Below are 10,677 nucleotides of genomic sequence, written 5' to 3' on the forward strand. Positions count from 1 at the left end.
CAGCTATCAGTGTCTGAGTTAGGCACCTTTCCCTCTCCCTTCTCACGAGTGCACATCTACTTGGGCATTTTTAACTTTGGAAATGTCTTACTTTATGAAATGGCTGTTTTACCTGTGTCTAAGTCTGTCTGTGCACCATGTCTATGCACTGCTCACGGAGGTCGGAAGTGGGTGCTTAATTAGATCTGTAGTGTTAGGTGGTTGTGAGCCACCTGTGGGGCTGGGATTTGAACCTAGGTACTCTGGAAAAGCTGCCAAAGCTCTTAACCACCGATTTATTTATATCAGGTATTTCTATATAGAGCAGGCTGACCTGAACTTGCAGCAGTCCTGTCTGTGCCTCACATATCCTGGAATTACATGCATGTACTACCACACTGGCAAAGTGCAGAGGCTTAAGCCTAGACAAGCACTCTTCTACCAAGCTATATTGCAGATGGTTGTTGTAGTTCGTTGTTCCTAAATTATCCTTTGGATATACGGGTATCTGTTACTTTGATGTTATTTTAGGGGATAGGTAGAGGTCTTGTAATTGTTTCCAATATTGGTGTGACCTTAGGTCTTTGCCATTCACCTTATAATTATCTTATAACCATGGGGTTTGCCACTCATCACTGCTTACGAGTCTGTAATTTTTTTCAGTCATGGATTTTGACTGTAGTGAGTTTTGCATCTTGTGCAGTGAGCACCTTGCCCAACGACGTCCATATTGTCCGAGAGGCTTGAGGCTGGTGTTCTTCACTAGGAAGTGCTAGGACCACACAGACCTTGCTTTGGCAAGGATATATTCTGCTCTCTCAGAATTAATTATGGCAAGTATGTCTTATGTGAGAATCCCTGCTTGACACTGAAGCCAGTGTCACTGCTGTGTATCCTATCAAGGTAACAAATTTTCTGACGACCACTTGGACCTCTTCCTTTCCTGGGGCTCAGTTTTACCTAGTGAGCAAAGGTATCACATCACTAGTTGTACTGGATCTCTTGGGCCCTTTTCCAGATAGAAATCCTGTATGTCTTAATGACCCGTAAGTCGGTCAAAGGTATTTCTCAAATAAATGTGAAGAGGCAAGTGTGGTGATACACCCTTTGATTCCAGCACTCAGGAAAGGCAGGTGCCTCTGTACGAGTTTGCAGACAGTGAAGTCTCTGGCCAGCCAGGGCTCCATTCAGAGACCCTATCTCAACAACAAAATAGACTTTTTATATGTATATTGATTAGGTTCATAGAAATTCCATTTTTTTTGTTTTGTTTTTCGAGACAGGGTTTCTCTGTATAGCCCGGGCTGTCCTGGAACTCTATAGACCAGGCTGGCCTCGAAGTAATGCAGTTTTATAGACTATAACTGAAACGAAATTGTGTAGACCACTTGGTTCATGATCAGATGGCACAAATCTGCACTATTATGAAATTTTTGTGTATTTAGGACAGAGTCTTCCTAGTACCCCAGGCTGGCTTCAGACTCATAGCCCTCTTGCCTCTTCCAAGTGCTGGGATTATAGGCAAGACTGGGCACTCTTGAGCTTACTTGGTAATCATGACCACTGCATGCAGTTTGCTTCCTGCAGGTGTGGACAGGATCTTTTACCAGTTCTACTTCCTCACGCTGCTCCACTGTTAAGCCCTCTGAAATGCTGATGGTTTATACAGTCCAGTGTTTAGCCAGGCTAGCACTATCACATGCTGTCATGTTTCCAAATAGTGCACTTGTGTAGATCCAGGTGTCACCACTCACTACTGCCATAATTGTCTTGACTGATACTTACCATCTGGTGATCATATGACCCCTAAAGATTTAGAAATTGTATTGGGCTGGGCGGTGGTGGTGCCCACCTTTAATCCCAGCACTTGGGAGGCAGAGGCAGGTGGATTTCTGAGTTCGAGGCCAGCCTGGTCTACAGAGTGAGTTCCAGGACAGCCAGAACTACACAGAGAAACCCTGTCTCAAAAAACCAAAAAGAAAGAAGGAAAGAAAGAAAGAAAGAAAGAAAGAAAGAAAGAAAGAAAGAAAGAAAGAAAGAGAGAAAGAAAGAAATTGTATTGGGTCCTGTCCTCCTTCCTAACTATCCACCCCTGCTCTAAGTTCTATGGTTGCTTTTCTGTGGGGATCAAATGCCTGGCTATCACACCAGGCTTGCTAGATTCCTTTTCTAATGAATAGAATCGGCTGATCACAGCAGCGATCAAGTACAAGCCAAGCCAGTAACACAGACCTCCATGCTATGTCTTTCCATAAATTCACAAGCTACTGTGATTTCGCTGCCTATAATTCACTGAGCACTTTTGATTTTGCTTGGTAATCATGACCACTAGCAAACATGGGTTCCTTTATTACATTCCAACCTCAATTACTAACAGCAACAACTCAGATTACATACTTTGTGTCATACAATGATGTCAGTCACAGAATGCCTAAGAAAGGTTAAAGAGGCTTCAGGGTTCAAAGCTGCAGGAAGGACAGATGTAGAGAGCAGGCCCACACAGCAGGCCAGGTGGAAGCAACGTTCTTAGCTCCGATTATTTTTCTGGGCTGAGCTTCTGACAGGTGATGAGTTTGATGGGTACTTGAGATACACATACAGCAGCTTCTACTGTATAAAATGGGGTGAATCCATGTAAGGCTCAGTATGAAGACTGCTGTCTTCTACACAGAGGAAGCCAGAACAGGCCCAGCCTGCTTCCCCATAAGATGAATATGGCTAGACACTTAAGGCCACTGCTAGGCCCTTCCTGAAACCCTTGTGGGTAAGGGACGTAACAGGGAAGTTCACTCGAGGCCCCACGGACTTAGGATCTATGTTCTATCTTTTTTTTTTTCTTTTTGGTTTTTCAAGACAGGGTTTCTCTGTAGACCAGGCTGGCCTCGAACTCAGAAATCCGCCTGTCTCTGCCTCCCAAGTGCTGGGATTAAAGGCATGCGCCACCACCGCCCGGCCAGGATCTATGTTCTAAAACAAACCATTTAGGTTTGCTTCACACATGGTTCCAAGCCAATGCTGAACCCTGCAAAGCAGCACTATGCAGTAAGGATGTCCTGGCTCATGTTCGCTTCTGGTCCGACTACATGGCTTGTTTGTTTTTGAGACGGGATCTCACTATGTAACTGTCTGACCTGGCACTCCCAGGTTGGCCTCAAACTCAAGAAATCTGCCTGCCTCTGCCTCCCTAGGACTGTGATTTAAAGGCTGTGCCTCCACACCCAGTTTTCAACTATATATTTACAATGTGAAACCTGGCTGTGCATCTCTGGGTACCTGAAGGGCCCCATTATGGCAAGCCTACTTGGCCTTTGGTTTCTCTGAATATGAAAACCCTATTGGTCTCAGGTCTCCCCCTCACCCCACCCCCCCCCACCCCCGTCGTCACATTTAGTGTCCTACTGGCTATCTTCCCACACATACTGGTCCCAGCCCTCAGGTGATGCTTTCTACAGTCACTGAAAAATTAGGAACCTATCAAAAAGGGGAGTGCCAGCCATAGGTTTGGTACAGAGGTTTTCCTGGAGTGTCCTATGTCTTGGGTTTCCCTGAACCCCTGATGAAGAGCTGAGTGGAAGCATGAAGGGTTTCTTAGCTTCCTGTTCCCAAAGGCCTGTCCCCTGTATCCACCCATTCCCACCTCTGTATGCCATGAGAAACTGCATCTGAGGCTGGAGCTCTGGCCTACCATGCACATGAAGCCCTGGCCTCGACTCCCACCACCCCATAAACCCAGCACCTTGTCAGGATGTTCAGAGGTCTAAGGTCAGCCTTGCTGTGTAGCTAATTCAAGGCCAGCCTGAGATGCACATGACCCTGCCCACCAACCCCTGCAGCCTGGGTTTATTCCAAATGTCCAACCTGTGAAAATAAAAATGTCCACTCTTCTAAAAGTCAGTAGTCTTTTTAGGATAATACAGGCTAGGAATGGTGGGGTGTGACTGTGGAGAGGTAGCCTAAAGGAGAGCTCAATGCTGAGGGGACAATTATTCATCCCGATTGAATGCGGGGTACGCTAATACATTCATATATCTTGAAACACCACACCTCTGTCACCCCCAGTCTGGTATCGTGTAAGATACAATCACCAAGGAAAAGGGTGGAGAACATGGAGGTTTCTTTGAAATTTTTTAGTCCTTTCCAGAATCTACTCAACTGACTGCTTACTCAAGAGGAGACTAGGGGTTTTATCTCCATCCGTTTGATCTCGCCTGCCCCAGGGGCCCTGGCTTGCCTGTGGAACAATAAGAGAAGGTGCCAAGATACACCATTTGCTTCTGAGGTCTACAGCAAGACGACCACAAGAGCCCAGCAAAACCTCAGCTTGACTTCTACATGCTGGTCCAACAATGGCGGTTGCAGGCCTGATCTTCCCTCTGCTTCAACACCAAAAGGTGAATGCACTCCTCCCACTGACCCTCTGGGAAGGCCAATGGGAACGAGAGGAGCCCGTACATCTTGGGGTAGGTGGCTGCAGAGCAGGCTGCCTGTCCTGACCACTATTACATTACAGGGGAAAGCCCGGTGTCGTCATTTTGTTGCATGGGAAAACAGCCGTGAATTAGAGGAGGTACAGTCAGTGCGAGAACAAGGCTGGGCAGCACAGCCAAGCACTACTTTACACAGGCAGCTACATCTCCATCCCAGAGCTTCCCCTCGAAGCTCTGGGAAAAGAAACTTACCAAAATGAGGTGTGCTCCTGTCTGGGTCAAAATCAGTTGCAGAAGGCAACAGTGTGATCTCTCATTCTTGGAGAACATGACTCAGGACACAGAAGCCAGGCCCACTTGCAGGTATGACTAGGAGACTCAGGCTGTGGGAGAGGTCTAGGAAGGCAGGAGACTTCATCTTTCATCTCAGGTATTCGGATCAGAGTTCTTCAGCCCAGTCTTAACCACTGGCATCAGGCTTCTGATCCTGTCATGCTCAGCCTTACTCCAGTTAGGATTCTGCTGTCTAGGGGTACTGCTGTCTACACCCCCATAAGACACAGCTCACTGTCTGCTGAGCATGAGGCTGGCCTGTGCACTGGGAGGGCACATGCTAGAAAGGCATCTCACGTGACTTCTTAGACAACCCCCTGCCCCGACCCTGAAGCCTCTTCTGGCCCCGTTTTCCAAACTTAAGCCCCTGCCTCTCAGCCAAGCCCCAGAGCCAGCAAGGAGGCAAAAACAAAACAAACAAAAACCACACACACAAACAACCAGAGTCCACGGGGGGGTTGGGGGGAACTCCAAGAGGTCCCAACCTTTCAAAGTCAACTAGCACACTTGCTTTGGCGTCCTGCAGGCTAGCATATCCACTCAGAACCCCACTCAGAGCTGTATCACCACCCTATAGAACCCCACGGCCAGAGAGCCCGGGAACAAGCAGGTTAGCACTCCTGTGGCTGCAGCAGCATGGCTTGGTCCTCATCCAGAATGAATGGAGACTGGAGTTTTCTGCCTTGCAGGTACATTTCCAACCCCTATAAACAAGGGCTTACAGTGGTTAAGTGTGCACTTTTCTCTGAAACAGCACTCCAGTGTTGTCGTGTCAGGGAGGGATAGCACAGGGCTAGTGTCTCTCCCTCAGGAAGATTCCCCAAAGTCCTGGTCTCGACCTTGATTCCTTCCTGTATCCCATCCCCTCTAAGACTCCCAAAGGCCCCCCAGATCCCTCAGTCCACCACATCCCAAAAGTTCACACTTTTGAACAAAAGTTCACTGGCCAACTGAACTGTAGGTAATCTTCTACCCCAGTGCTAGCTTCTCCCATTTTCTTCTGGTTCACACAAACCAAACTTCATGAAATCCTGAATGGGAACTACATGCTCACCTCTCCAGAGTAAGACACCAAGGGCGATATCTCACAGACAGCTGGAGGGTCTCCATTTGGGAGCAAGCTAGGAGAAAGCAACAGTCAGCACCTGCCTCTCAAGTGAATGCGGGGATCCTCCCAGCTCCCTCAGGACAGGAACTAGTACCTGCCTAGCATGAATGCCAGGCACCAGTATACCTCCACCACAAATTGTTCCCTCAGCACAGCCTAAACCCATGGCCATTTGCCAGGCTCTGGCCTAGCTAAAGAAATCATTACCCAGGGACCCTGCCTAGAGCTCAAACAGGCAGGCCCACCTGCAGCTCCAGAATGACAACAGGGGAGACAGACACCCAAAGGTCCTTTTCCTTTCCTGTCCTGAGGAGACTTCTCCATGTCTCTTGAGGGTTAGGCCTAGGTCTCATCTTCAAAGTTTATGAGAGTGTGTTTGGGAGCATTTGAGACCTACCCTCCTGGTTCCCTGAGCAGAGCCGGAGACTAAGAAGCTGGGCCAATGGTCACTGGCTAGGAATATAGCTGTCTGCATTTGGGTGGCATTGGGTCAGAAGCCAGCTGGGACAGTGGCACCATCAACAGGGCCCCAGGATGAGAATACTGCTGCCCAGGCTAACCTGGGCCCCTCACCCAGACTGTTCTGGAAGCTGGACCCCGTGTACATCCAGGAAGTGGGCTCCGGCCTGCAGAGCCCAGCGGTAGTGCTGAGCCAGCAAGGCTCGCCTGGAGGTGGAGGGGTTGTCCCTGTCAGCTGTGTCAGCATTCTTCAGAGGGGAGAACTCCTCCTCCCGACATACTTCAAAGGCCACAAAGTTCCTGGTGGAAAGAAGGGCTCATCATCCCCTGTACACCAGCCAGTGGCTGGAGAGGGGAGGCCACACCTCTCTGAGTTCAGTGATGTGGTGATCTAGGAGGGCCCCTGCAGGCACGAAAAGCACCTTTACTTTCCTGAGGTACTAGGAAACCTTATCCTCCAACTCTCGCTTGCCACATGTCCAGAGGAAGAGGACAGACCCACCCAGCAACTCCAAAACCTGACCATGGGTCAGAACTATGGAGATTGATCTCTGTGTGTGTGTGTGTGTGTGTGATTGTCCTTTCAGAACGTCCAATCTTCCCTCCCTCTGCTCTTGTTTTCAGGACAAGGACACCCTCTGGACTTCCCTGAGAACAACTGACCTGTAGTCCCTGAGCTTTCCCCCACCCCGCCTACTTCTCACCAAGCTGCCACTTCCCTACTGTCCTGCTGGACCTCTAAACTCATCCCAGAACAGAGAAAGGGAAGAAGAGAAAAATAAGTGACTGCCACCACTAACTTAGCAAACTGGAACACATCAAACACAAACTTCTCCATCTTTATCCCATTCGGTCTTAGCGGCTTTACCAGATTTCCCTCCTCATCCACGTATGGGACCTTCTTCACGGCCACATGAAGCTTCAGCAAGGGCTCAAACTCCCTGGCAGCAAGAGGAGAAAAGGGTATGGCTTAGACAGGGCACCTTGGAATGTCCTCACTTCTGTACACCCAGCAGTTGCAGCAGCACAAGGACCTAGCTATATCTCTGGGAAGGACACAGGCTTTCTCTGTGCTTCCCCAGGGCCAAAAGCCAGGAAACACCAGCCACAGTGCTGCCCATGCTAATGACAGGGCAGAGGTGGGCCATCCACAAGAGAGGGCTGTGACTAGAGCCTCATAGAGACGCACAGAGCATGCTCACAGTAACACAGGAATTCTCTCCACTCAACCCCTTGCCACTCCCAGCAGTGGCCCAGCTCAGGCTAAGTCAGCTCCAGCTACTATGGCATTCTTAGATTCAGCTCAGTCTGGGACACCACCACCTGCTGCCATATACCTGGTGACCATATCCAAGAAGCCTCTGGTGAAAAAATGGTTGCAGATATTGCCTGTGTTGTAGAGCAAGCTCCCATCAGCACCACGCTGCCTAGCAATCTCAGGGCTGATCTCGCTGTATTCCACCACCTGGGGGACACCGTCCACCTGACACACCACACCCACTGGCTCCTCAGGGTACGCTTTCTCCACCACCTGCAACCACCGGGCATAGACTCAGAGGGCTGGGAGTAGGAGGATGGGATTTAGCAAGAGGCAGAGCCAAGTGCCAAGAAAAAGGGAAGCTTGGTGCTCACCTTGGCACCACAGTCTGCTCCCCGAAGCACACAGAAGCCAATGAAGACTGGGTCAGCCAGCCGCACCAAGATGTTGTCCACACAGTACACATGCACAAACTCCACACCCCGCTGCTTCATGTCCTCCAGGATCTGATGGTCTGCCAGTGCACAGTACAAGCCCCCGTTGCCGTCTACAAAGGAGAATGGAATGGGCTACCCATGGACTCGGGCTTGATCAAGCTCAGTCTAGTAAATGCTGCAGGAACACAAACCACCAAGAGCCCGAGACTCCAAACTGGCCAGGGCCACATGGCTGGGGCCACATAGCCTGCCCCAGTACATCTTACCTAGGAGTCAGGCCTCCTGACCCACAGCTGACTCTGTGGCCCGGGAGGGGCAACCTTTCCCTGTCCAAGGTGTAGGTCATACCTGGGGCCATGGCAACTTTGTCTTTCCGTTCCAGGATGGCCTTGCCCTCAAAGGTCACAGCAGGCAGCATACGCTGCTCAAACAGCACCACATTAGTGGGGTCTAGGTGGAAGAAGTCATGCTCCTTGAAGAACTTGATTGTGGGTCCCAGGGTAAACTCACTGGTCATGATGTACCTGTAAACGGCCTAGCAGTGAGCTGCTTCCAGGGGAGTCAGCTCAGTCTGCTAAGTGTGGCAGGAACAGGTCTAGATGGGGCTCAAGGGCAAGCACCGGGCTCCGTCTAGGGCAGTGCTAAAACTGAGTCTAAGGTCTTGGTGTGGGGTCATTTAGGAGTGGGGTCTTTCTGGGAGACTGGCACGGAGGACAAACCAGGGCACGGTGCAATGGGTTCCCAGTCGCTGGTCAGCCAACTGTTGAACACGCCGGATACGCTCTGCTTGCAGTTGGTACAGGGTCTTCTGGCTGGGCAGCCCAACTTGATACATGCCCTTGGGGTAGGTGACACCCAGGCGAGTGCCCTGCCCACCGGCCAGCAGCAGGACAGCCACCTTGTTCAGAGCAATCTGTCGGAAACCTGGAGGGGAGGCGAGAGAAAAGCCCTCTTTCACTTTAGAGAACCATACTGAGACTGCTGCTGCACGACTTCCGTTCTACTAAAGGCAGGAGCAAAGAGCTGCAAGGCAAATCACTCCCCGCAGCACTTCCTGAGTCCGTCCCCTCCACTCCGCCTCCACTACCCCGACCCCCGTAGGCACTAACTCTTCTGGCCTCAACGGCCAGCGCTCGCCCAGTCCCCGCCCGGTTCGGCGTTGCCTACCTTCCTCTTCCCACCGCAAGCGTGTCTCTTGGTCGCAACGGATTGCGCTGCCCACGCGTTCTGGGGGCAGGGGCTGCAGGCGCGCCGCCAGGTCCGGCAGAGGACCCGGGACTAGCGCGCCGGCGGCGGAGGCGCGCTGGCAGTGCTCCCGCAGCGCGTCCGCCTCCAAGGAGGCGAGCTCGGCTAACAGCGCGGCTCGAGGCTCTGGAGCCAGGTCCGCCCAGAAGCGTAAGAGGTGATCCTGGCCCGCGTGCTGCAGCTGTGCACGTACGTCCCTCTCCGAGGCCATACTGCAACTGCAGCTGCAGGCTCAGCCTATACTCGTGACTTTCTGACCAATGTCACGAGACCAGGCCAGAGGCTGAGATTCCCAGGGGGGCGGGCCCAGAGTGCAGCATCTCCACCCGGGATCCCGCCCCTTTTCCCTCTTGGGCTCTAGTTCAGTCTTCTTTGACTCCGCCCTCTTTTAATAAAGTTTCCTCTGCGCGTTTCCCGGACTTGAATCCTAGGATCTGGCCTCCCAGTATAACTCTGTTCATTGTGTACCGTCCAGATCAGGCCCTTCTAGTCCCCCAAGGCCTAGGCGTTTCTCTCCTAAGTAACTCCCATCACGCTCCCCACGGGGACGAAGCTGTTCTGTCCTTGCCCTGTGGAAGAAAGGGAGTCTGAGATACCCGCACTGGGCTGACCAGACCTAACCCAGCCTCCTGCCTGTCTACAGCCGGAAGGGTGGTCTGTAGCAGAATTTTTGCAGAGCAGTTGTTTCTGGCGTGAATTCCGGGAGTGATGGCACCTAAGCTTTGAAGTAGCCTTAGCATAACTTAGTCCGGCGACATACCTAGCAAACCAGGAAGTCTCGTATGGCTGAGAATTGCTTAGACAGTGGTTCCTTCAGACAGCCCCTAGATCAGATAAAAGGTTTTGGTATGCGGAAACTGACTTGCTAAAAGTGCCCTTTGTGAAACTGGGAAGTTACTTCTGGAAAAAGTGCTTCTAGGAAGCTGCTAGAGAGACTGATTCCCGTGAAGCCTAAATTTTATCCGTCAGTGTCTCTCTTTCTTCTGTAATCCTCCGAGCAACCCAGAACCAAGACACTGCCTGGGAGCCTCTCTCCTTGAGTCTGAGAAGTGTTTGCTTGATCCTGTAAGCATTCACCTAGAACTGCCACTGCTAGCACTGGGAGGAGGCTAGACCCAGGTAGCTTTAACCTGCATCTGCCTCCCCTCACCTGCCTGCCTTTAGGAACATGGTTTATCTGTTAGCATTCTGTCTAAACTCCACCTCCACAGTTACCTGGCTATGTATGCTCCTTCCCACAGTTACCTGGCAACAGGTAAAAGGGGCTGCTTGCCCCCTTCTCCCTCTTGATCTCTTGCTCTTCCTCTCTTGATCCCTCTGTCCTCTCCCCTTCTCCCTTCCCTTCCCCCTCTCTCCACGTGGTCATGGCCAGCCTCTTTACTGCTCCTCCCTCTCCCCCTCCCTCTCCCTCGCCCTCTCCCTCTCCCTCGC

General features: G+C 51.3%; 1 protein-coding gene across 2 annotated transcripts; it reads right to left on the reverse strand.

Moving 5' to 3' along the window:
- Positions 1-2,297: 2,297 nt before the first annotated feature.
- Positions 2,298-9,526, reverse strand: Uap1l1 (UDP-N-acetylglucosamine pyrophosphorylase 1 like 1). 2 transcript variants are annotated; one of them, XR_003712093.1, is made up of 10 exons: positions 9,169-9,505; positions 8,721-8,925; positions 8,350-8,525; positions 7,939-8,111; positions 7,644-7,837; positions 7,107-7,247; positions 6,421-6,606; positions 5,794-5,860; positions 4,659-5,443; positions 2,298-2,589 (listed from the first exon to the last, which is right to left on the reverse strand). XR_003712093.1 is itself a non-coding variant. In XM_028772844.1 (9 exons), the coding sequence occupies exons 1-9, from the start codon at positions 9,455-9,457 to the stop codon at positions 5,351-5,353; spliced, it is 1,524 nt and encodes a 507-aa protein (XP_028628677.1). In that variant the 5' UTR covers positions 9,458-9,526; the 3' UTR covers positions 3,862-5,350. The 2 variants fall into 2 exon arrangements, 1 of the variants encoding a protein (XP_028628677.1); XM_028772844.1 differs by lacking the exon at positions 2,298-2,589 and having other exon boundaries at positions 3,862-5,443; positions 9,169-9,526.
- Between the last annotated feature and the right edge of the window lie 1,151 nt (positions 9,527-10,677).

This window comes from Grammomys surdaster, unplaced genomic scaffold, assembly GCF_004785775.1.
Source record: "Grammomys surdaster isolate TR1022 unplaced genomic scaffold, NIH_TR_1.0 219, whole genome shotgun sequence".
NCBI lineage: Eukaryota > Metazoa > Chordata > Mammalia > Rodentia > Muridae > Grammomys > Grammomys surdaster.